This window comes from Olea europaea, chromosome 1, assembly GCF_002742605.1.
Source record: "Olea europaea var. sylvestris chromosome 1, O_europaea_v1, whole genome shotgun sequence".
Classification (NCBI taxonomy): Eukaryota; Viridiplantae; Streptophyta; class Magnoliopsida; order Lamiales; family Oleaceae; genus Olea; species Olea europaea.
In genome coordinates, this window is record NC_036237.1 from 27,295,874 (window position 1) to 27,322,780 (window position 26,907).

At 34.4% G+C, this 26,907-nt stretch overlaps 1 protein-coding gene across 1 annotated transcript; it reads right to left on the minus strand.

Moving 5' to 3' along the window:
- Nucleotides 1-22,332: 22,332 nt before the first annotated feature.
- LOC111399395 lies at nt 22,333-24,853 on the minus strand. Its single transcript, XM_023026680.1, has 4 exons — nt 24,611-24,853; nt 24,070-24,294; nt 23,852-23,914; nt 22,333-22,525 (listed from the first exon to the last, which is right to left on the minus strand). Exons 1-4 carry the CDS (start codon nt 24,744-24,746, stop codon nt 22,455-22,457), a joined length of 495 nt encoding a protein of 164 aa, XP_022882448.1. The 5' UTR covers nt 24,747-24,853; the 3' UTR covers nt 22,333-22,454.
- Nucleotides 24,854-26,907: the final 2,054 nt, after the last annotated feature.

Below are 26,907 nucleotides of genomic sequence, written 5' to 3' on the forward strand. Positions count from 1 at the left end.
GAATGGAGCTCCTATTTTAGTTGGGGATTATGTAAATACAATTCCTGCACCAATGCAACCCACCGTAGTATATCCTTCCTTTGGACAGCATAATTTCCACTTCAGACCAGATGTCATCAATCTGTTTCAAAATCATCAAGACATCAGGTTCTTTGAAAAAGTCACGGAGAATCCTCTTGAACATATTTCAACGTTTTTTATGCTATGTGAGGAAATCAGTCACGAAGGGATATCAGCAGATGCATTCCGAATGAGATTATTCACTCATACCTTGAAGGACATTGCAAGAAAATGGAGCGGAAGGATCGATGATGAAACTTGATCTAGATGAGGCATATGACCTGTATGAAAAAATAGCTGAAAATCAATTAATGTGGTCAACCGATAGGGAATCTTCAAGGAAAATAGCAAGGTTACACAATGTGGATGTAATGACAGCACTGGCCGAGCAAATGGAAGTTCTTACAATGAAAATTGACAATCTGTCTAAGTTAGTTAACAGGGTACACCAATTGTTACCTGTTTGTGAAGGTTATGGAGCGGATCATGCTACTATACTCTGCCATTTAACGTCTACACATGTTAATTAGTCTGAAGAAGTAAGCTACGAGTAGAACTTTCAAAGACAATAAAATAACCCTTTCTCCAACACATATAATTCGGGGTGGAGGAACCGTCCAAATTTTTCATTGTCTAATAATCAGGGACAAGAATAGGGAGGAAACAATCAGAATAAACCACCAAAGTTCCAATAGCAACACTAGCAAGGGAGAAAACCATTGTTGGAAGATTTGCTAGCTCAATGCATTACTAAAACTGAGACTAACTTTTAGAACCAAGCCTCGATCAAGAACTTGGAACGACAGGTGAGACAAATTACAGTCGCACTATCAGGTAGAGCTCAATGGACGTTACCTAGCAATATTGAGACAAATCCTAAGGAGTAGGTCAAAGCAATCACTACACGTAGTGGCATCCAGTTGCCAAAAATACATGTAAAGCGACTATTAACGATCATAGAAAAGGTACATACCACGAGCAAAGAGCGAGTGGATGAATTAGACAAAGCTATAGAGGAAAATCAAGATGAGTCATTAGATAGTCCACGGGTAAAGGCAACTGCTCCTGTCAAAGCAAATGTGCCTCCAACCCCATTTCCACAGAGATTACAAAAACACAAGCTCGATAGGCAATTCCAGAAATTTTTGGATGTGTTCAAGAAGCTAAACATTAACATACCATTTGCTGAAACTTTAGCTCATATGCCTAGACACGCCAAGTTCATGATAGATATTCTATCAAATAAGATGAAGTTGGAGGACAATAAAATAGTCATGAATACTGAAGAATGCAGTGCAATTCTCCAACATAAGTTACCACCAAAGCTAAAAGATCCAGGGAGTTTTACTAGTCCTTATAACATTGGTAATTTAAATATAGATAAAGCATTGTGTGATTTAGGAGTTAGCATTAATTTAATGCCTTTATCTCTTTTCAAGAAACTAGGTTTGGAGGAAGCAAAATTGACTACAGTTTCACTACAGTTGGCTGACAGGTATTTCAAGCACCATCGAGGTATTTATGATGATATTTTGGTGAAAGTTGACAAGTTTACTTTCTAGCGAACTTTATTATTCTGGATATGGAGAAAGATAGAGACGTCTTCCTTGGGATTCACTTAAGGCGTATTTAGTGTATTTTCAGGATTTACCATCAGAAAAGGAGGAAGTGGAAATATGTGCACTTTATTTGGCAGCCACACCACCATTCTTCAAGCAACCACGTTTGGAGCTCAGTGAAAGATCCACCACATCTTTACCATCTATACAGCAAACTCCAACTCTTGAACTCAAACAGCTGTCCACTCATCTTTGCTATGCATACTTGGGGAAAAAGAATTCACTTCTAGTAACTATCTCGAACAATCTTACATAATCAGAGGAGGATCAATTGCTAAGGATACTTTGAGAGCATAAGTCAACAATAGGATGAACAATATTGGATATAAAAGGGATTAGTCATTCTCTTTGTATGCACACGATACTGATGGAAGAAGACTACAAAGCTTCAGTTGAGCATCAATGCAGATTAAATCCGACTATGCAAGAAGTGGTAAGAAAAGGTATTAAAGCATCTGGATGCAGTGATCATCTACCCCATAACAGACAGTCATTGGGTGAGTCCAGTGTAGGTCGTGCCAAAAAAGAGAGGGACCACAGTGGTTCCAAATGAAAAGAATGAGCTCATCCCGAAACGTATAGTCACGGGTTGGAGAGTTTGTATTGACTATTGCAAACTCAACAACGCCATGAGGAATGACCACTTCCCCCTTCAGTTCATTGATCAGATGCTAGAGAGACTTGCTGTGCATGCTTACTACTGCTTCTTGAATGGTTATTCGGGGTACAACCAGATCTCTATAGTGCTAGATGATCAAAAGAAGACAACCTTTACATGCCCTTATGGCACTTTTGCTTATAGGAGGATGCCCTCCATTCTTTGCAACCCTCCTGCCAATTTTCAGCGTTGTATGATTATTTTCTCAGATATGGTGGGAAATATCATTGAGGTGTTTATGGATAATTTCTCAGTATTTGGAAAATTATTTAAGGAGTGCCTTGAACATTTGGAAAAATTGTTGCAGCGGTGTGAAGAAGCAAACCTTGTATTAAATTGGGAAAATGTCATTTTATGGTTCAGGAAGGAATCGTGTTAGGGCATCTAATATCAGCACGGAGTATTGACGTGGATAAAGCTAAGATACAAATCATCAAAAATCTACCATTGTTGGTAACAGTGAAGGAAGTCAGAAGTTTCTTGGGTCATGCCAGTATCTACCGTCACTTCATCAAAGACTTTTCCAAAATCTCGAAGCCATTATGCAATTTATTGGAGAAAGGGGCTCCATATCACTTTTTTGAGGAGTACTTACTGCTTTCAACACTTTAAAGAAAAGTTTCTGCTCCAGTGTTGGCTTATCCAGATTGGGATTATCCATTTGAGTATATTTGTGATGCCAGTGATCATGCAGTGGGGGCAGTGTTGGGTCAACACAAGGAGACGATTTTTTATGTTATTCACTATGCCAGTAAGACTTTAGATGGGCTCAAATGAATTATGCGACTACAAAGAAAGAGCTTTTGGTAGTGGTGCTCGTCGTTGACAAATTCAGATCATATTTAATTGGGTCAAAAGTGATTGTCTACACAAATCATACAGCCTTGAAATATCTAATGAGTAAGAAGGGCGCAAAGTCGAGACTTATTCGATGGATACCCCTGTTGTAAGAATTTGATTTGGAAATCAGAGATAAAAATGGGAGCTAGGACATTGTTGCAGATCACCTTTCTCGCATTGAATCATGTGAGTCACACCCTACAGAGGAGATCAATGAAATTTTCCCAGATGAGATGCTTTTTCAGATTATTACTACGCTATGATATGCCGACTATTTAAATTATTTGGCCTGCTCCATCATCCCAATGTACTACTCGAGTCATCAGAAGAAGAAAATATTCAGTGACTTAAAACATTACTTTTGGAATGATCAAATTCTTTAAAGAAAGGGTCCAGATCAGATCATACGCCATTGTGTGCCAGAAGTAAAGCAACATCAGGTATTAGAATAATGTCATTCTACACCATATGGTGTCACTTCGCAGCAGAAGGTACTACAATCAGGGTTCTATTGGCCAATGCTATTCAAAGATGCACATTATATGGTGAAAAATTGTGACAAGTGCCAAAGGACTGAAAACATCTCAACGAGGAACGAGACGCCTTTGAACAATATATTGGAGGTTGAAATATTCAACGTTTGGGGCATTGCCTGCATGGGACCATTCCTTCCATCATACAGTCAACAATACATACTGGTGGCAGTGGACTATGTGTCTAAGTGGGTTGAAGCTATGACTTTGCCAACTAACGACGATCGAGTGGTAGCTCAATTCCTGAATAAGAACATTTTTATGAGATACGATACCCCTAAGGACGATTATTAGTGATGGTGGAAAGCATTTTTGTAACACCTTATTTGCTTCATTGTTGGCCAAATATAAAGTGAAACATCGTGTCTCGACTCCATACCATCCTCAAACTAGTGGGCAAGTGGAAATGTTCAACAGGGAGTTAAAGAAGATTCTTGAAGCTATGGTCAATGCATCATGTAAAGATTGGGCTAAAAAACTAGACGATGCACTTTGGACATATAGTACATCATTTAAGACTCTAATTGGCATGTCCCCATATCGGTTGATATTTGGAACGGCTTGTCATCTGCTGGTTGAGTTAGAGCATAAAAGATATTGGACGACACACTTGCTCAATTTCAATATGAAAGCAATAGGGGAAAATAGGGTTCTACTACTTCACGAACTAGACGAGTTTCGTTTAGATTTGTATGAGAATATAAAGATTTACAAGGAAAAGACCAAGAAATGGCACGACAAGCATATAAGGGAGAAGGTTGGTCAGCAAGTATTGATGTTCAATTCACACCTCAAGCTCTTCTCGGGAAAGCTAAAGTCTAGGTAGTTGGGTCCCTTCACAGTACTAGCTGTGTTTCCACATGGTGCTGTGGATGTGGTGTTTCAAGATCAACAAAGGAGGTTCAAAGTAAATGGGCATCGGTTGAAAGCTTATTGGGAAGATGACTGCTCCAGTGAGAAAGTAACCATGCCACTTGACAATGTAGAGTAGCCAGAATAACAAAGTCTATTAGAGACTATAAATTAAGTGCTTATTGGGAGGCAACCCAATTTCCTAACCCTTTATTAATTTTATTTTCTGCATCGCGCTGCATATAGATTTGTTTTGATTATTAGTTTGCATTCGATTTAGACACGTTTAAATTTATAGAATATCATCATCCTATCATGTTTTCACTGAGGCCCTTAAATATAATGTTGGTTATTTCGAGTGTTTGGGCTAAGTAACACATGTTCTAGATTATTTGATCTCTAATATTTGATTTGATTGCCATATGCAGAACATGATGTCTTGAAACACTTAAACCAACCTAGACCAAAGGGAAAGCATGATGAGAAAGATTGTCTAGCCGTCCCCTACGGTATCATCCACGTTCAATAGAAGAATCCGGAAGGATTGAGCGCCTAGTTCCCATATGCTGGTGCCGACTTAGGACGTGAAGGAGGGGTTCGTCATTTTCTTCCCCATCCCTTTACATTCTTAATTATATTCTAAGATATTGAGGACAATGTCGAGTTTAAGTTTGGGGGCGGGGTGGGAAACACTTTGTGTTTTTTGTTTTCGTATTTTTTTTTTTGCGTTTGTTTTTGTGTGCTTGCAAAAATAAAATAAAATAATAATAATAATAATAATAGTTATTTTGTGTGTGTTAAGTTATAAAAAAAAAACTTTAATTTTTTTCTAGTTATGTGCTTGTGTGGGTTAGACAATTCGGCTGACAGTGATGTTTAAATTTGAAATTTGGTATTGATTTATGAACCGTGGTTACAGAGCATGCTAGATTGATTGAAACTTGAACTTGCAAAACTTGATATTATACATGCACCAGAATTGAGTCTGACATTACGATGAAATGAGTTGATTCATACATGTGATATATGTTTTAGTTGGACATAAATGCTTTGTCCAAACCATACTAATTATTTATTCTTAGACTAAATTTAGTAGAATTTGGGGAGATCCTGTTGTTGTAGGAAGATACGAATGTGAATGTAGATTCCTTGTGTGAAAAAGTTTGTGTGGATTATCTTAGATTAACAGGATAAAATTGAGTAAAAATCCTAAATTGGAGGTCGATTTGTTTGAATATGTGCACGATAAGGGTCATTGCACTAATTAAGGTATATACTTAAAATTTAAAATTGTTCTCTTCGAAAATTTTTTAACTTGAGTTACTAAGCTTGTAAGGGTATTTAAAAACTTGGTGCCCTAAAAGTCATCTGACTTGGAAGTCATCGGCTTAAAACCTATTACATGGGTTATCTAGAAAGCTTAAGGGGAAGTACCAAAAAAAATTACAATAATAAAAAATGAATGAATCCAAAAAGAAAAAAGAAAAGAAAAGAAAAGAAGCAAGTGCGTGAAAAAAGCAAAAGCGCTAAATACCTTGTTAAGTTCCAACACTTATTCGAGTAAATTTGACTTTTGATGAAGGATAACTAGTCTAGTTGAGTCATGACAGTCGAAGCAATCAAATAATTGTAGAATTCTTGCTCATTGATGTATTGACTTGCAACCAGTAACGTCCGCCTAAATTGGAGAGGTTAAGGATAGTAATAAAAAATTCTATCTTAGATCACACGCTAGGAAAAGAGTGAAAAAGAATAAGTTTAGAAGTGTGAATCTTACGAGAGATGAAATGATATATTTGATCATAGAGGGTCGAGAATTGAAACAACTTGTGAATTCATTAATATCCACTTAATACTTCACACACACGTGGATTTTGCATTGAAAAAGTGGATATTAATTTAGTATTATGACTTTGAAGCAATTTGTAGATTTAATGCCGTGATCTCAAATCCTGAGGTAAAAAGCTAAACAGTCTAACCAAATATTTTTTGCACGTTTGTGTATTTGTTAGATTTAAGTTTGCGGGTATTTGAAAGTGCAAATTGTGCACTTATTTAGATAATTTTATTAAGCTTTTACGTCGTCAATTAATTTTATTTAACTTCGGTTAATTTTGTTTTTAGTGGTGGACTATTTGGAAAGGATGAGGGATTAATTGGCTATTTGATGCAAAGATTTGGAGATCAATTGTAACACTTTGAAAGTGGAGGACATGAAGAAAATAATAAATTAGATGGACCTAAGTTTTGAACTTAAATTTGGATTCAAATCATTAACCAATTGGAATCTTGTTTTCGATTAGAAAGTGGGTTGGCCCAATTAATTTCACTAAGTTTAATTGGGCTGCAAGAAGGGGGCTGATTGCTATATCTATGTTTTTTCGCTCAGAATAGTGGGAGCCAACATCGGGAAACCTACAGAAAGAAGACAGCTGCTGGTGGAAATTGGAAGGAAAAGAAAATATAAATTGGTGGCTGCTGGAATTGAATAAGAAAGACCGATAATTGCGTGGCCAACTGCAAAATTTATACATACATTGGCGGCTGAATTTAGTGATTGGAGAGAGAGATATTATAGAAAAAATGGGAAGAGAAAGTGGGAATAAATTGAATAAAAATTTGGTTTGCTTTGAAGTTCAAGCATTGAGGTTTAATTGAAAATATAAGTGGCTTTTTGGAGTCAGATATTGTGCCTAAGAACTGAATTTTTTATATACAAAGAGACATTAGTTGCTGCAAGGCCAAAGTGAAAAAAAAAAAAAAAAAAAACCTACAAGCTCGGCCTTTGCAAATAAATCATGTTCTGTCGATTTTCAGTGAAGTCCTTCACTTTTATGTGTTTAACCCCAACATTTTGTTAGGCTACTTCTTCTCATGTATTGGATGGATGACAAAATTGTTTAATTCTTAGTTTTAATTCAAGACTCGTGTTTTTATCTTAATTCTTGTGTTGTGATTTCATTAATATGTCTATTTACATTATTTTAATGTTTGCGCACCATTAAGACAATAATTTGCTTATTTATAGTATTAAAAAACTCACGATAGATAGAACACTATTATTGGTACACTCAAACAATAAATGTTAAGAATAATATTTGTGGCGTGTACGATCATATGTGATAATCCTAAATGTCAATGTATATTTGCCATATGAATTCGAATTAGGAATATGATCGTCTTGTGGTAACCATGAGTTTATTATATCTTGGGAAGTAATAATAAATAAAAGTGAAATTATCGATCATCGCAATTGCATGATTTAGATAATTATTAATGGTTGTAAATTAGAACTAAGAATTGATTAGTGGCATCGAAAATCCAATACGTTTACATGTTTGATTTTTAAACCAATTTTCATTGTTTTCACAAGTTTTAGTTATAAAAATTTGTAAGCTAATCATTCAATCTTTTTTGTTACAAACACGAATTTAAATATATCAAATATATTAAAATTGATCCTTATTCCCTGTGGGACAATAACTCTCTCATCATGATTATTACTTGTACAACGAACCTGTACACTTGCAAAATTTTGACGAACATCACACTTCCTATTCAATTAACCAGTGTGTAAAGGCTTACTGAAGAGATTAATCGGGAGAGGCTTCCAAACGGGATAGAATGGAAAATGCCACATTTAGAGCGGACAAAGGAAAAGCGTGATTCCCACCTCAATTTGAAGATGAGAGTTTTTGGAAGTTAAGGGGGGGGGGGGTGCCTAGCTGTTAGATATACATGGCTATCATAGTGATTAAGGTAATGTATCTCAAAAAGACATCAGAATGGAAAGTGTCTGGTTCCTGCAAAAGACTCAAGAGGCACAAATAGAGAAAGTAATTGGACATTGTTAGGTATTAGGCACTATTCACGAAATTATTTGTTTCGATTTAAAATTCACTGTAAGCGTACGGTTCATTAACAAGTAGTAAAATGAACTATGAGTCCAAGTATCAGTCCCACAAGGATTGAATTAGTTCAAATCAACATATTATGACATTAACCTAAACACGAAAGTAAAATTGATGTATTGTGATTTAACTAAAGAAGATATAAACTATGATGAAATTATGGATGAGAGAATTATACTAAATGCAAATGACTTGAACACAATCTACTAGAATTTATGGAATTAATGAATGTACTAACGCATTAGGATCACGAATCCCCAAGCAATACCCGTTCAATTTTTAATCGTGCAAATTTGACACACAGTTCCATAAAAGTTGAATCAATATTCCTATTTTAATTTAGCAATCTCTCTCGAGCAATGCCAAACCTACCCCAATATGTGATTCGACTATCTCTCTATGACGAATATTAACATACCGGAATACATTATGATTTCATGAATATCCAACAATTCACATAAGACATGGAAGTATATTTCTATCCTTATCGGGCCCTATGATAATTTATACTATGTCGAACCTATTTTCCTTCTTTCAAATGCATAAACAGGCCACCAAAATTATATAATTACGTGCACAATAATAACATGGAAATAAAAACGTAATATATCATTCAATTCTGAAACATGCGTTTAAATATGTCATATATCCAAATAAAAAATCAAACATAGTATTACAAGGTTTATCGATCTCTTAGCAATGAAAAATCTAGCCTAACACGCCAAAAAGAATAAAATACAAAAATAGTTGAAGAAACGTCATCACTCGAATCAAGTTTCAATCGAATCTTCACTTGACGCGATATTTTCCTCTTGTTCTCTCTTCCTTTCTCCTTTAAAATCTCTTAAAAACTTGTAAAAATGGTGTCCCCTTCGTTCTGGACATCTTTTGGTATTTATATCGCGTGAAGATTTTGTTACCAAAAGAGTTTCAATCGTACAAGGAAAGTAAAAATTTTGCTTCGAAAAACTACCATGCGACCGCATGGTTATGCCATGCTGCGTAAAAAAATTTCTGCCCTCATGTGTACGACCGCAAGGGAGATCTACCATGCGGCCGCATGGTAGATTCTCACTTTCATTTTCTCCACTTTGGTCCCTCTATTTGAATCTTTTACTTTTTGGCATCTTTTCTTCGTTCTTTCCATTCCATCATCCCAAGGTATCATCAATTGGCATTCGACTTAATCAATTTCTCGACTTGTTCATCGGGTCAACTTTTGAATAATTGCACCTTGATCCCTGAACTTTCACTTTGTGTCATTTTAGTCATTTTTCGCATCTTTTCTCTTGAATTTCACTATGTTCATCGGTGTTCCTCACAATTCACAAATGTAACGAGATTAAGTCACAATTCAATCATTTTACTCGTTATTAAGTCATGTTTGTGACCTAAATAAGTGTGCAAAAACACACTTATCAGGCACCATCTAGCCAAAGGTCACGTCATACTCCTCAAGCGACGAGACGAAGGAAGGATGCAAGTGAAAGCTCAACCCTCTTTCAAGGTGTTTAGTTAGACAACCACATCCTAATTGTTCTTTGTCGTAAGAATCCTGTCAGTGTTGGGGACTCAATATAAATGGCAGGGCAATCGCTTGAATACATCAAGTATCTTTTCAAGAGATGTTATCATGGCGAGTGACTCAATATACAAAGAACGAAAAGCGCAGTGGATCTTCTACCATGCCCCATCCTCCTCCCAACCTGAAGGAGCCTTGCCAAGGCACGCGAGGCTAAGTACTTGTATATGGTTGATGTCGATCTCTATAACGACTCGTAGAAAGAATCATCACTAGTGGGGTAAAGGCCTAGTGAGAAGGAAACACCAACAACTCGTCTTCCTCGAAGTTCTTGGCTGTAGAGGACCACTAAGACCATCCAGCATTTTAGCATTCCTACCCTACCTAGGCCACAGCGAGCGAGGTCAAGTGTTCCGCACAACACCTTATCGATTTTGGGACGTCGACTTTGTTTTATAATTGGACCTTAGTGATTGCATAGTTGAACATCAATCTACAAACTTGAATACCAAAATAAATTCAAGAGATAATTGCAACTATGATTCCAAACTTTTTAATTTTTTGTAACTTTTATCTCAACCTTCTATTTGTGCCCTCAAGGTCCCAAACCTTTGACTTGTGTGTGGTTGAAGGGCATATGAACGATCCATCAATTGTACAAAAGTTAACAATCTGATTACATTTTGATCAATTCTATAAGTACAAAATAGTATCTTTATATTTTTCTATAAGAATTAAATAAAAAATTAAAAAATAAAATAAAAAGAAAACTTCACCGTTTGGTGGCCTTAAAATTTTAAAAAAGATAGTTTTGGATGGTGTTTTTTGAAGAATGTGCAATTAAAAAATAAAAGAAAAATTTGAGTTTATATGTAGAATATTTTGTTATGTGAATGTGTGGCTAAAAACTAGTATGAAAAATAAATTAAAATAAAATAAAATGAATCATACAGCTTTTCAACTTCTCCCACAAGCCCAACCCCCCACCCTCAAACCAAAACCTAATATGAGAAAATCGACCCACATGTTGACTCCACCATCGCAATTGTGAAGGAGACCAAATAAGCGTGCCAGATCTTATTACTCAAATCAGCTGTGAATTGCAAAGGGGTGGTGTCACAACTCAATTTTTTTCTAGTAAAAAATCAAAGGTTGACTTGTCAAAATCTAAGTAAAATAAGGACTAAAATGAAATAAATCATTTTATTGGGACATGAATTGACCAAATTATTTTATTGGGGTTTATTTTACAAATTGAAAATATTTTGAAGATTTAAGTTGGACAAAATAAAATTTTGGGGATCTACTTATATATTGCTGAAAGTTTAGAATTTAATGTTTTATTATAGACTGCTGGAGGACCTCCTTTGAAATTTTGAGTTAGTGGCTACTTATTATATTACACTAAACCCATTTTCAATTGTAATTCCACACACAAAGAGAATAGGCAAAAAGGGACAAAAGCTGGGAAGAGAAAAACTGAGAAGAAAGGAAGAAAGAGGAAGAAGAAAGAAAATAAGAAGAAAAGGAAGGAAAGCTTGGGTTCAATTTCTTCAATTTCTTCGAGAGGTAAAGACATAAATTATTTTTTTATGGAATGATGATGTTAAATTTTGTAGGGTTTTAAGTAGTTGGTTTTAATTTGTGGGTATAAGTAATAGATTAAGAGAAATTAATACCATTCTTTGTTGGAGTTCCTAGATTGGTTACTTTCCATATACATTAAGGTAAGAAATACCATTTTTGGACAAACCCTAGATTTTAAATTGGATGCTTGAGTAATGATTAATTGTGAAAATGATTATGTTGATGGAATTATTTACAGAATGATTTTATAGAACAAGTATATTAAATTGGGGCAAGTGTGATTCTAAGTTTTCTCTGAGCTTGTTTGGTTTAGATTTTAAGTTAATTAAAATCAACTTTTTGACCGTTATTTCACTATTCCAATCGTCATTTTTTAATTCTTCTCTTACAGGTAGGACCTACTTTATCTCTAACGTCAAAAAATCAATTATCAAAATCCCTACCAAACAAGTACTCTATATGGAAGATGGGATAATTATTTTTATGCTTTGGATGAAGGTTATTTTGAAGAATTGTTGCGTAGTAAAGGGATTAGAAAGTGGAATTTGCTCCAATTAATTAAAGGAAAATTTGGAAAATTTAATTAAGAATCGAGAAATTTAGTTTAGGTATTATATCATTAGAGATAAAGTATTTCTTGTTTTGATAGCAGTTATAATGTGATCCAAGGTAGGCTTCCAAGTTTCAAGGAATTGACACATTTTGATCAGGAGCCAAGGTCGAGAATTGAGCTAAGTTTGGAAATAATTTGGGATAATAAAGCCAATCAATATCATCATCAAGCCATGGTAGTTAACATATTGAAGATTGTGAGCCAAGTGACAAGTCATGTGTTGGGAACAAAGGTCAGAAGCAATTGGAACGAAGTGGAACAAGTAGCCAAAAAACATAGGCAAATACCAAGTTTTGCGACCACACAGCATTGCGGCCATGTGGCCGCACAACAAGAGGCAGGGATTTGGCTGGCCGAAATCATATGAACCATGCGACCACACCAGTTTGTGCCATGCGGCCGCACCGTTGAAGTCGGAGGAGAATTTCTTGCCTTGTGCGCGAGAATCCTATTTTGTTTAGATTTCTTAATTATGGTAAGTTTCATATTCTAGGAGTTCTAAATCTTTTTTTTTTTTTTTTTTTTACCTTATTCTAACGATATTAATTTATTTTAATTAGGTTTTATGTTTCTTAGTATAAATAGGATTATTTCATTGTATTTTAGGAAGACTTTGATTATTGAAAATAGAGATTTTTCTCGGGAAGCTTTACTTCAAACTTTGTTCTTAGATGGATGGTTCAAACTTATCAAGAAAGTAATTTCTTGTGGCGTTCACAAATCAAGGGAGATTTCGTAAATTGGGTAGTCACGGGGTCAAGATATTCATATAACTGTCTTGGTTTCTGGTTCGATAATTTATTGGGTCGAACTTACAATTCCGGATTTTGATTTCTACAATCACGTAATCAAGAGGTCTTCCATAGCGCCGTTCTTGTTGGGTTGCTTGGTTCACAATTTTGGGGTCAGATCCATAAACCTTGGTCATACCGACGTTCTTGAGATTCGATTCAATATCCTGTGGGTTCAATTACAACCTTGCTGATCAGGTTCGTATCATTTGGTATCAGAGCTTTAGGCACCAAGATCAATGTTATATCTTTCCCTTTTCTTGTTGAGTAAGTTTTTTTTTTAAAATTGTTCTTGTTGTTCTTGGAGTCAATTATTAATTTCGAGTCTTTAATCCAAAAAATCCCAAAAAAAATTCAAAAGTTGTTTTTGGATTCAATTTGCGTCCAAATCAACTTCCATTCGTTCCGTTAGCATCGTAGTCGAATTTTCTATCTAGTGAATAAAAAAAAATCATATTTTTTTTACTGTTCACTATCTGAAAAAAATTTCAAGTCATTATTTAGGTAAAAAAAATTTTTATTGTGTCAAATTCCAATTCAAGAACCACTTTCTTGAATTCATATTAAAGTTCCAATCAAGGTAGTCTAGTCAGTCAGAAATTCAAGACCACTTCTTGAATTTTAATAATTCATTCCAAAGTTTCTATATATTCTTTGAGCCTTTAAAAATTCCTGAGTCTCACTCACAACCCAATTGAAAACCAATCAATATGTCTGAAAGGATGATGCGACGATTTGAGAAAATTTTGGTGGATTTGGGAGATAGGATGGATATGATTGAAAAGTAGTGTAGAAATCTTGTTGATGAATTTGATAACCCGGCCATAGGAGAAACAAGTGTGTTGAAGCGTATTATCAATACACCAATCAAATTGGATGATGTGGAGCAATCAAGGGGAAAGATCTTTCAAACTAGATGCGATGTTGATGACACGGTATGTAGTTTGATTATTGATGGAGATTGTTTCACTAATTTCGTTAGCAATACAGTTGTGGAATTATTAGGATTGAAAACGGTGGCACATCCAAAACCTTATAAGTTGCAGTGGTTGGATGAATGTGGAGTGGTTAGAGTATGTGGGCAAGTGAAATTAAGTTTCTCACTCGGAAGGTACCACAATGAAATGTTGTGTGACGTCATTCCATTGCATGCTTGTCACATTTTGTTGGGTAGACCATGGAAGTGTGATAGGAAGGCGAGGTATGATGGAGTCACAAATCGCTACAGCTTTACCAAGGATGGGAGATATATTAAGCTTACATCGTTGACACCACGACAAGCATATGAGGATCAATGCACGGTAAAAAATAATGCACAGAGGAGACTGAGGGAAAAGGGTGAGAAAAATATTCCACAAAAAGAGAGTTCGTGAGAAAATAATGAGGTGGTTGATTTTGAGGAAAAAAGGAAAAATGCCACAAGAGAGTGAAAGAGAAATTGAGCGTGAAAATATAAAAGAGGAAGTAGAGTTGCAGAAAGAAAATGAAGAAGAATCTTCGAAGGGGAAGGAAGAGTTGAAAATGAGCTTAAATGAAGAGAAGCGTGAAGTTGAGGGGGCGTTGGAGAAAACTAACATTTCCCTCCCCGGCTTTGCTAATTTTGTTTTGTAGGATACTGAAGATTTAATTTCAAAAATTAATCCTATTGGAATGCCACCCGACCCGGGAATTGATCAGCAACAACATCCTAGCTGGAACATTCTCACAACACTGAAGGTTGAATTTGTAATCCCCGAAGAGGTAAAGAAGTTTCCTTGGAATGAAATTATATGAGTTGGATTGAATGGCAAGGAGCTGAAATACAAAATTGGTATGCCGCCGAACATCCATCCATTGGAGTTGACATTGTTACAATTACCTAGGCGAAAGAGGACATGGAAAATGCACAGCAGAATAACAATTGAAGTAATTCATGGAGCATTTCACAATTGCAAAATTAAGCGATCAAGGCGTAGACATTTTGATCCGAGTAAAGGAGATTGGGTTTTTATATGTAAGAGGCGGATAAGGAGTCAAAAGCGGTCCAAGTTTCAACCTAGAGGCGGTGGACCATTTCATGTCATAGCACTAATTGGACACAAGGGATATAATTTGGTTGATCAAGAGAGGGGATGATGTGATCCAAGGTAGGCTTCCAAGTTTCAAGGAATTGACGCATTTTGATTGGGAGCCAAGGTCGAGAATTGAGCTAAGTTTGGCACTAATTTGGGATAATAAAGCCAATCAATGTCATCATCAAGACATGGTAGTTAACATATTGAAGATTGTGAGCCAAGTGACAAGTCATGTGCTGGGAACGAAGGCCGAAAGCAATTGGAACAAAGTTGAACAAGTAGCCGAAAAATGGAGGCAAATACCAGGCTGTACGACCGCACAGCATTGTAGCCATGCGGCCGCACAACAAGAGACAGGGATTTGGCTGGCCGAAATCATATGAACCATGTCACCGCACTAGTTTGTGCCATCCGGCCGCATCGTTGAAGCCGGAGGAGAATTTCTTGCCTTGTGCGTGAGAATCCTATTTTGTTTAGATTTCTTAATTTTGGCAAGTTTCATATTCTAGGAGTTCTACATCTCCTTTTTTACCTTATTCTAAGGATATTTATTTATTTTAATTAGGTTTTATGTTTCCTAGTATAAATAGGATTATTTCATTGTATTTTGGGAAGACTTTGATTATTGAAAATAGAGATTTTTCTCGTGAAGCTTCGCTTCAAACTTTGTTCTTAAATGGACGATTTGAACTTATCAAGAAAGTAATTTCTTGTGGCATTTACAAATCAAGGGAGATTTCATAAATTGGGTAATTACGGGGTCAAGATATTCATGTAATTGTCTTGGTTTTTGGTTCGATAATTTATTAGGTCGAACTTACAATTTCGGATTTTGATTTCTACAATCGTGTAATTAAGAGGTCCTCCATAGCACTGTTCTTGTTTGGTTGCTTGATTCACTATTTTGGGGGCAGATCCATAAATCTTGGTCATATTGACGTTTTTGGGATCCGATTCAATATCCTGTGGGTTCGATTACAATATTGCTGTTCAGGTTCGCATAAGGTTAAATTGATTATCTTGTATCGTACTTCAGGTAGGGGTGAACGCGGTTCGATTTGGATGGTTTTTGCTATATTTTCAACTCAAACCATTATGCAGTTTGAAATGTTTTCGAACAAAATCAAACCATTTTATTTTTTGAACCAAACCAAATCATAATTTGCGGTTTGGTTCAATTTTAATCCGCAGTTTACCTATCGATATTATAGTAAATATTTAACGTAAGTTAATATATGAGTTTAAACTAGAACTATAATGTTCAATGTTATACCCTCATATTTACCATGAAACCCATTAATAAATTGTTTTGAAAGTTGGTTGCTAAAAAATGTTAATAGATTAAATATATATTTCTTTATTTCTATTTACCTTTTCTTGTTTGACATTCATATTTTCGTATAACAGTTGGTAAAAGTAGAGTTATATTATGCTATTATAGTTTGGTTAAAACTCATTTCGTCTTGCTTGTGAGATGTTAAATAATGATTGAATGAGATATATTTATATATACAAAGATTGATAGAGTTTCGACTTATTGAGAATTGATGAATTTCATGCTCTAACTACTTTTATGAAAGTAGAAGAAAGTAGTACTTGTTAAGGAACTTTAACATTTTCACACAGTCAACACGATTCGTCCTTCGTTCTTTCCAAACCACAAACAAGTTCATTAATCATCTAGACACAGAAATAGTTATTTTTTCTATCAAAACCACAATTTACAATTGTATAATAAGTTCAAAAACAACAAATAAATGAAAGAACAACGAATTTTTTTTTGAATAAGAATCTCAGACTTATCGAAAGAGAAGAGTGAAAGAGGTAGGGATGTCAATTGGGTCGAGCCGGCTCGGCTCGTGAAAAAGGGGCTCGTGGGTGGCTCGGGCTCGTGATTTCACGAGCCCGATCACGAGCTGAGCGGGTCTCGCCGGGAGGCGAGCCGAGGCTCGGCTCGCCATTTTGCCGTGTAGACGAGCCGCTCGTGGGCGGCTCGTGGCTTGTCGAGCCTTCAGTGATCGTTTTGGTCACTGAACTTTTTTTTTCTTTTTTTTTCCTCCCATTTTTTTACTGTAAATACCCCCTTCCCCCAAATTTTTTTTTCATATCAATCTCTTCCAAAATTACAATTCTCTCAAGTCTCAACTATCTTTTATTATATCAATTATCGAGTTTTTACTCTCTTGTGCTGCAAAATATATAATATCAATTCAATTTTTTCAGTTTATTAGTTATAATTTCAATTCATCCAATTCTCAATTCTCACAATCTCACTACATTTATATTCATCTAGTCAAGATTTCATCATAAACAATCACAAAAATGGATCAACGTTCATTTGTTGAGAGCTTGATCGATACAGGATGTTGAGCCATTGCCACATCATGGAGAATCACCTAGTACGCCGCAAAGTCAATTTTCAAATGAATTTGCCGATCTAAATGACATACCGATACCTGAAGATGTTCACATTCACGGTCAGGGAAGCCACATTCCAATTGATTTGGATAATATTAACGTTCCCGAAGCGGAACATGAAGATGAAGATCAGCAATTAAATATTCCAGATGTGAGGGGAAAGCGAAAGACCAAAAAACAAGCAAAATGTTGGGATCACTTTAAATTGATTTCAACGGGAAAAGTCGTTGATGACCTTATAGAATCTAAAGCAGTATGTAAATACTGCCAACAAAGATTGACATGACAAAAAGGAATTGGTACCACTCATCTCAACCGCCACTACAAATCATGTGCAGCCAGACATGGACTTCTTCCAGCTGGTCAAACACAATTACAATTTGGCAGTCCAGGCGTCGGTTCTACAACTTCACCCCTATCCACGTAGGTGTATTCGAAGGACAAGACTCGAACTGGAATGGTGAAATTTGTTGTCGCCACTGAGTTGCTTCTGGCTATTGCAGACAACCAACACTTCATTTTATTCGTGAAAGAATATCTACAACCGAGATATGTTGGGATAAGTCGAAACACTCTTCGTGCCGATATAATAAATTATTTCAATAATTCAAAACAACAATTAATTATGGATTTGCAACAATATGGGGGTGTTATATCCTTAACTTTTGATATATGGGAAGGGGTTAATAAAAGAGCATATATAACTGCAACCACACACTATATAGACCCACTTTGGTGCATGCATAAGAAAATTATTGCTTTTAGAATTATTGAATTTCCTCACAATGCTAATAATATATATAATGCTATTATCAGTATTGTTAGAGAATATCATTATGAGAGTAAAATTCGAGCTTTTACTTTTGATAATGCTAGCGTTAATAAGGTAGTCGTTGATGAATTGTGTAGGACACTTCAACCTGATTTTGGTGGGTATTTGTTTCATATTCGTTGTGTGTGTCATATCTTGAATTTAATTGTGTAAGATGATTTAAAACATATAAAGGATGAACTTCAAAGGATTAGGAATGCATTAGTTTATATTACGATCTCTCCTAGTAGAAAACAAGTATTTGAAGATTTTTGTGCCGAACTATGGGTGATGACTGCTAAAACATTTGTTAGCGACGTAGGTCATAGATGGAACTCTACATACTTGCTATTAAAATCATGTGAAGGTTTCGAAAATTTAATAACTGACTTTTATAATAATAGACATGTTAGAAGTGATGATGATGGTATGTTAAATGAATCCGATTGGATTTTAGCTTTGAAAGTTAAACGATTTTTGACATCTTTTTATGAGACTACAAAGCTTTTATCTGGCGTTTATTATCCCACAAGTTGTATGGTGCTTGAACGCCTTTATATAATTGTAGGAACATTCCATAAATATAAAAATGATCCTACTTTTAGTGAAATTTTAATTGCTATAGAATTAAAGTTTAGAAAATATTGGGAAGAACTGCCTATGTTATTTCCTTTAGCATGCGCAATGGACTTCCGATATAATATTTCGGGAACTAAATACGTAATTGATCAAATCAATAAAGTTTTAATACTTGATACACCTATCACCTATAAGAATTTAGAGCAAACATTATGTGGAATGTATGATTTATATGCGGAAAGAATGGGTGCAAATGTTAGTCGGGTACCCTCTACTGCACCTACTCCTTCTGCTGAAACTGAAGAAGATGCTGCGAAAATAATGAATTTATTTCAGGGCATTAATACATTTAGATATGATGCAACTGCAATGTGTACATCTAGTGCCATGTCGTCTACATTTGTATCTCATCAAACATCAGCCGAAACTCAAAATGCGATGCCTGCCGAATTAATTGATTATTGCAATCATAGTATGCCAACAGACAGAACAATTAAAAAGATTTCAGAAGAAGTAATTGAATTCTGGAGAAAGTATGAAAGACGTTGGCCAATTATTTTTGCAATTGCGAAAGATCTATTGACACCTCCGGTTAGCACTGTTGCTTCGGAATCTGCTTTTAGTGCAGGTAAAAGGGTTTTGACTGATGTCAGGAGCCGACTGAAAGAAGATGTTTTGAAAGCGTTAATATGTGTGAAGGATTGGCAAGACGCTCATTTTCGACTACAAGATAAATACGCTGAAATTGCATGTCGTCAGGTAAGTGATATTTGATTTAATTATATTAATCAAATTTTTTATTTATTTTTTAATCGTTAAATTTAATTTTCTTTAAAAAATTGTACACGTTACAACAAGTTGTTCGTGTACAATTTTTAACTCCGTCTACTTAAAATTGATGTAGCCGGTCCAAGCCCGGATAAAGGAGGAGGGTTTATATTTTATTAACTTTAAAAAGAAATCAAAAAAATATATTTTTTGTAAATATATTTCAAAAAATAACTCATTTTCATTATATAAATATTTTATACTTTATAAAAAGTATTACAAATTACAATATAATGTAAATAAAAAAAATAAAAACTTGTTCTCGTTAAATTATTTGTATTTTTTAACACTTTTTATTTTTAAAACTCTATTCTTTATTAACTTTAAAAAGAAATCAAAAAAATATTTTTTGTAAATGTATTTCAAAAAATAATTCGTTTTCATTATATAAATATTTTATACGGTTATACCTTATAAAAAATATTACAAATTACAATATAATATAAATAAAAAAAATAAAAATTTGTTTTCGTTAAATTATTTGTCTTTTTTAACACTTTTTATTTTTAAAACTCAATTTTTTATTTTCTATATATATAAAAAAAAAAATTTAGGTGAGCCCACGAGCCGAGCTCGCCCAATTTCAACGAGCCGAGCCCGAGCTGGGTTCGCCACGAGCACGAGCCGAGCTCGTGGCATTAAGGGCCGAGCCGAGCCTAGAAAGAGGCAATTCAGGTAGAAATTAGTAGACTAACAGGCAAATAAGCGTCAAATGTTAGAGAAATGAGAGTTTATGTTAGGGTTTTTGAAACTTTAGACGTGTTTTGTTGACGTAGTTTTGTTAAATTATGATTTGTATTGTTGAATATATATATTTATATATTATTTTTATTTTTTTTCATTTCATAAGATTTTGAAATAATTTTAGTTTAGTTTAAATATTAGGTGAGGACACGTGTTTTGAACTAGTTAAATCATAAGTCAATAATGATGAAACTAATTTACTTTTTATGATAATTTCAAGAGACTAGTTGTAATTTGTATTTCTAAATTGGTATTTTTTCTGAAAAGCGAAAACTATAAAATTTGTAAGTTAATGAAATTAATGTTTTAATTAAAAAATTTTAAAATGGTTCAATTCAATTTTGTGCGGTTTTTGAAAATCAAAACTTAAACCGAACCACTTTGAAACGGTTTGGTTCGATTTGAGGGAAATATAACCACGGGTCCATGTGGACCTAAACCAACTATTTCGGTTTGATTTGCGGTTTTGCCATTTTTTTTGTGCAGACCTAATTTCAAGTGGTAACGAAAAGACTGAAAAAGTTTATCGACCATCACATCTAGTAGTTTGTCTTGTATGGGTGGATAAAAACTTATTTTCCAGAAATAAGTATTTATTAAACTATTATTAGATAAAAAATTTAATTATTTTATACATTTGTCACAATTAAAGCAGGTCAATCTTGTCTTGGTGGTGGGTCCGGCACTTAGCTAGTATCTATCATTGGTGTACGACACGTGTCGGATCCATTAGGGTAATTAGATACGGGTCGTGTCAGGTGGTGGATGGAATCTAGCAAACTAAATGATTACGAACGTCAAAAACGGCGATGGCAAAAACTTGACCGGAGTTAATGTTGCTGTGAAGTGATCTTCTGGCTAGGGATATCGGCGCTTCCATCAGAGCTAAGAATTAATGGTAAGTATGGTCAAATCAAAGTCAAATGCTCCCGAGTTTTATGGTATTGGAATGATTGTCTTCCATTGTTTCAACATTCGTTTAAGTTTTTGCAAATTATCGAATTTTGTAATGCAGTACAATATGAAATTTCAGGGAGAAAAAAAATGAAAAACATGTATTTGATTCGATTGTGAATTATTTCCTTCCAACTCAATTATTCAGGACTTCCACTTTGCAATCACTGATCAACATTCACGTAGATTGAAGGTGGCTGCATGTGGGTGAATTTTATCATATTAGGTTTTGGGTGGGGGTGGGGGTGGGGGTGTTTTGAAGTAAGAGTTGAAGATTGATTGGTACAGTCAACTGGCTCGAAAGAGCTTCCACTGAAGAAAAAGAAGAGGAAAGGTTGCTGAATTAAATTAGTTGTATACCCATTGTGTACAATTAGTTTGACATTCCATGATGTGGCAAAATCGAGGCCATTGATTATTTTAAACATTGTTGAAATCAATGGTAAAACTGTGTATTACATCATGAAATTGAAGGCAAATGGTATTCCATAGGGGTTTTGGCAACAAATGGGCTATGATTGCTAAGTATTTCCCTTGGAGAACTTTTTTAATGGCTAGGAAATACATAGAGCAATGAAAATCAATCTGTTTTACCAATTCTTTCCTTGCTTGTTCGGTCGTGACTCTAATCCAACTTTGTCCCCCGTTTTAGTGGACTCTATCCAGTGGATCATTGCTTTATCTTGTAAGATTTTCAGTGTGTTTTCCTGATGATATGATGTGAAGTGCATTTAAATCACACATAACCTCTTGTTTTCTTTGCTAAAATCATTTGGAAGTTACATTTGTGTGATTATATTGGTTCTCTTTTGCAATTGTCTTGCTCATTTCATGTTAATATTTTGTTGCATTGCAAATTCTTGTTAATCGGCATCTTGAACTAAAAATTGACATACTGTCACTTTTTAAGTTAAAGGTCAAACACTATTTTATTTGGAAAAAGTGTGAATACCTAATATCTATAAACTTCAGATAAATAAATATAAAATGTTGGAACTTGGGAATATAATTTCAACACAATGTGATATAGTAATTGCCTTAGATGTAGCTTTTGAAAGATAAAAAACATATCGAAAGAGATCACTTTCGAACAATTACTGGCTTAACAGGTTTCTTGAAGTCAGGTGTCGTGGAACTTGATGACCGCTTAGCTGCACAAACATGTTGAGTACAGAATAAGCTGTCGAAAATTCATTCATTGACATAACTCTTGAAGTATTTTTGAGACATCATTATCATAAAGAATATTAATCCAAAATCTATTCAAACTATACAACCAGAATATATACGCAGCAGATTTACAGAAAACCTAAGCTACTGGATCAAGGTTTAGATCTATATTTAGGCTCAGACCATACGCCCTTTTCAACCATCACAGAGGCACCGAACTCAACACACGAGCCCTCACAACCCCAAACACCAAGTCGCTTCACTGGAACCGAAAATGGACAGACCACTTCCAACAGTTTACTCACACAAAGGAGACTAACACAATGACATGATTATAACCAAGAGAATCAACAGAAGTTCTCACACAGACAAGAAGAAAAGGTCACAAAGACGAAAGCCATTGAAGGTTCCAGAATACACAGAGAAAAAGAGAACAAGAAAATGACCATCCGAATCCCAAACAGAGAATAAGGGTCGAATATATAGTAAATCCATCCACCGTTAAATTGAGTGGGTTAATCCAACGGTCCAAGAACGACTAGGGATAAAGGGGCTGGATATTGGGCTCGGTTTAAGTGGGCCTTTTAGGTTTATTATAAATGGACCATCTATTGATTCCATATTGGGCCTTATTTCATCACTGTCTATTAGTTGGACTGATCAAATGGCATCACAGCCCAACAAAGAATATTGATCATGATAAAAATTATAAGAGCCGTGCATGTCACCCTCTATGTTGGCAACGCAAAACTTAAATTGTTTTTATGAAAAGGTTGTTGAAGTATTTTTCTAAAATTTCATCAAGAATTTGTCATGGTGGAAAGTTGTATAAACGCATTCCAATTGACAGATATTTGGGTTTTAAAATCAAGTAGAAGGGCATAGTTCTGCTATGTGTATAGAAAAGTGCAGCCAGAATTTATACAAAATATACTTGACAGTTTTTTATTAGACAATTACGAAAAAAAGACCAAATAGATGCTGTTGTGGTAGCATCTTGAAAAATTCTGACTACAAAGGAATTGTTGTAGAAGGCACGTAGTGGAAAGAAGGGAGGATACAAAAACACTAATATAAATGTACCACTCAAGCAACGAGAGAACAATTTGTATTGGCAAAGCATGGCTCAAAGTAAAAATTAATGGAAACGATTTATCCCTAGCTAACAAAGTGCTGGATGAGTTAAAATATAAAGTTTATTTACTTGTTGAGAATTTTTTTTTTTATAGAAATGTTGTTAACGCTGAATAATAAATGCTATGAAAAGATTACTACATGAGAAACGATAAAGAATTAGAGACTACTACCTGCACCGACTCTAACATCGAGTTGATCTAATATCTGGTGGTCTTTAATCACAGTTATACCACCTGCACAAACATAACATGTTGATATGTAGCAGAACCATTTAATTTTAATATATAATACCAACTATCAAATATGTTAATACAAAACCTAAAAATTGTTTTCTTTAACTAATCATATAGATATTGAGAGGGAGAAAGAAGTAAAAAATAAAGAATACTTGGTTCCTTGCGCAGTGCTGATTGAGCAATCCCGGTCAGGGGATTGTTTGGCGCCTCTCGAACACGACGTGCAGGCACCCCCCCAATAGGAGGATGCCTAACAATCCCCTGGACGTCCAGGGGATTGTTCAAGTTCCTTTTCCCTGGTTCCTTTGCTAGTTGCGACTTTTCAAAATCCTCTTCATATTTCTTCCGAAAAACCCGAAATAGATCAAAATGGCTCCCTGCTCAATATACCCAAACTAATAATAATAATAATAATAATAATAATAATAATAATAATAATAATAATAATAATAATAATTTAAGATGGGAATTGGAAAACAAAGCAAATTAAACTTTCAGCATAGTAAATTGTGGGAAATGTGTGCAAAATGGATTGGAGGTCAACCGGGTTGAGCAATTTAGTCGTAAGAGAATTATGCTAACCTTTCTGAATGATTCCTTGAGTCCCTACATTAACTTGGAAGGAAGGAATACACTATACATATAGACTGATGGAATTGGAAAATAAAATAAAATAAAATAAATTGTATATACCTGAAGGAAACAAAAAGCTGAAGCATGAGCAACATCTCAATGAATCCTCTGATCGCATAACCCCTTCATTTTTTGATATTTCCTTCTTCTCAACTTCATCTTCCCTTTTATAGGATTTCAAATCCAATGCTTCCATCCTATCCTTAGCACAGCTACAGAAAAAACACTCACATGCTTCTGATAAACTAATTTCTCAATCTTTATATAGGAAAAGAAAAGTTAACTTTTATATTTACTATCGCATTTATTTAATGTTTGGTCTATGTAGCAAATAATAAGGATCTATTTTTTCTAATAATTTTCTTTTTAGACATAAAAGTATTTTTTTAATAGACTAGTTCTCATGTGCAATTATTTTTTATGGTATTTTTAAAAATTTTGAATGTAAGAAACACAAGAAATTTGGAGAATGTCTAAGATAATATTAGTGTTTAAAATTTTTGAAAATCACCAATTGATGCCATCAGTTCATTGGGCTCCATTATAATAAATTTTTGAGAAAAAATGTTTTTTTAAAATAGTAATTTTTTGAAGACTGTGTAGTTAAAAAAATGTGAAGAGTTTTAAGTTTACATATAATATTATTTTATTAATTAATGTGTAATTAAAAAAAAGAAAAAAAAGGAAAGAATATATTTTGAAATAATGAAATCAAACATGGGCCTGTCAATGCTGTCATCATGTGATGTCAAACATTAGTTGAGTCAATATGTACCACTGACTTTAAATAGTATAATTGTGCTTGATAAGTGAATCATGTATAACCAAAAATTGTAAATTTGAGTTGGAGTTGGACATATTGTCTATGGCTTGTCTTGTCTTCTCCAGGGGATCCTTTTTTATTTATTTTTATTTATTTTTTGCATCAAGCAAGACCAACTTTTAACATCAATAAAGACGGTCTAATTTCATTGATTTTTCTCAAGTTTTATTAATTTTACGAAGGTTTTTCTTAAGGATTTTTAACCTATGAGCAAAGACGGATTTAAAGGGGGGCTAGGCTGGGCTGTAGCCCCCCTCTCCTCAAGCCCAATAGCTTTTTTTTTAAGGCATTTTTTTTGGGTAAAAAATCAGTTTTTTTATGTGTAAATTTTTTTTTCCGCGTAGTAGCCCGATTTGAAATTTTGTAGTCCGGTCTTGGATCTAATCCTAGATCCGTCCCTGCTTATGGGTGAATAGAAACTATAAATTTCAACACTGCGAATTTCAACGTCTGCAAAACTACGAAGGCCTACAATTCATTCAAATTTAGATATGTAGCATCACAAATGTTTAGTATCGGTCTATGTGGCAACATAATGACAATAATAATAGATTCAATGAAATAAGTCTTGTATCCCTACATTTTATTAGACAAACTTTGACACTAGAAAAATTTTAATTATCAAACAATCGAAGCTAAAGACTCATTGATTCTACAAATACCTCATAATTTAGTGCATCTGTGTAGAGTAAAATGTAACAAACTTACGTGTTAGGTTTTTTTTTACCCAAAATTGGTAAATAAAAGAGTCATATTGTGAAAGGGAAAAAGAATTTTAGTTTGCCAGTAAAAATGAAATGTTGCAATAAGGTAAAGATCTATTTTTTCACTGAGGAAAGGGACCAAGATGATAAGTCCTAGAAGAATTGTAATGAAAAAGAGAATCATTTTGCAATTAGGAAAAGAACTCCAAATGCAATGGGGAAAAGAAATTTACCATAAGATTTCAAGACTCTTTCCTATAGATTAATGGCAGTACACTCAGAATAATTGTGCTTGGCACCAATATGACATGAATTCGTACCAAGAATTACGTGCATCCAAAATTATAATTATTGTGTGTTCTAGTTTTCTTAGGACGAACTTATGCGAGTGGAAAAAACATTATATTGCGAGGTTTTTCAAGTTAATAAAGTATTTTTCTCATTTGACTATTGACGAGTTGAACCACGTTTAATTATGTTTTTCTCTTTCAACTCATTTTCTCGTTTTATTTCCGTTGTGCGATGATTGGGATTTTTCCCAACTATATCGATGGTGCTGATATGTTTAGTGTAAAATTAATTTAAGTTTCTTTCCCATACCTTGTCATCAGTTAACCAAATAAAGATTAGCTAACACCAGTAAAAATCATATTATTAATTCGATGCCTGAAAAAGTTGAACATTGAGGCAGTTGGTCTATTATTAATTCTAGAATCATGCTAGATGTACCTAATTTTTTTTACCTGGCCCTTGTTTGAGCCTCATTTTTACCTCATTAAAATGAAAAATATGACCGTTATCCATCACATCAAGCCACTATTTTTGAATTT

Coding starts and splice junctions, on each gene's coding strand:
- LOC111399395 (XM_023026680.1), bottom strand. CDS start 24,746: ATGGAAGCATTGGATTTGAAATCCTATAAAAGGGAAGATGAAGTTGAG. Junction 23,915..24,069: donor AGCACTGCGCAAGGAACCAA/GTATTCTTTATT, acceptor ATGTTTGTGCAG/GTGGTATAACTGTGATTAAA. Junction 22,526..23,851: donor CGATGTTAGAGTCGGTGCAG/GTAGTAGTCTCT, acceptor ATGTTTGTGCAG/CTAAGCGGTCATCAAGTTCC.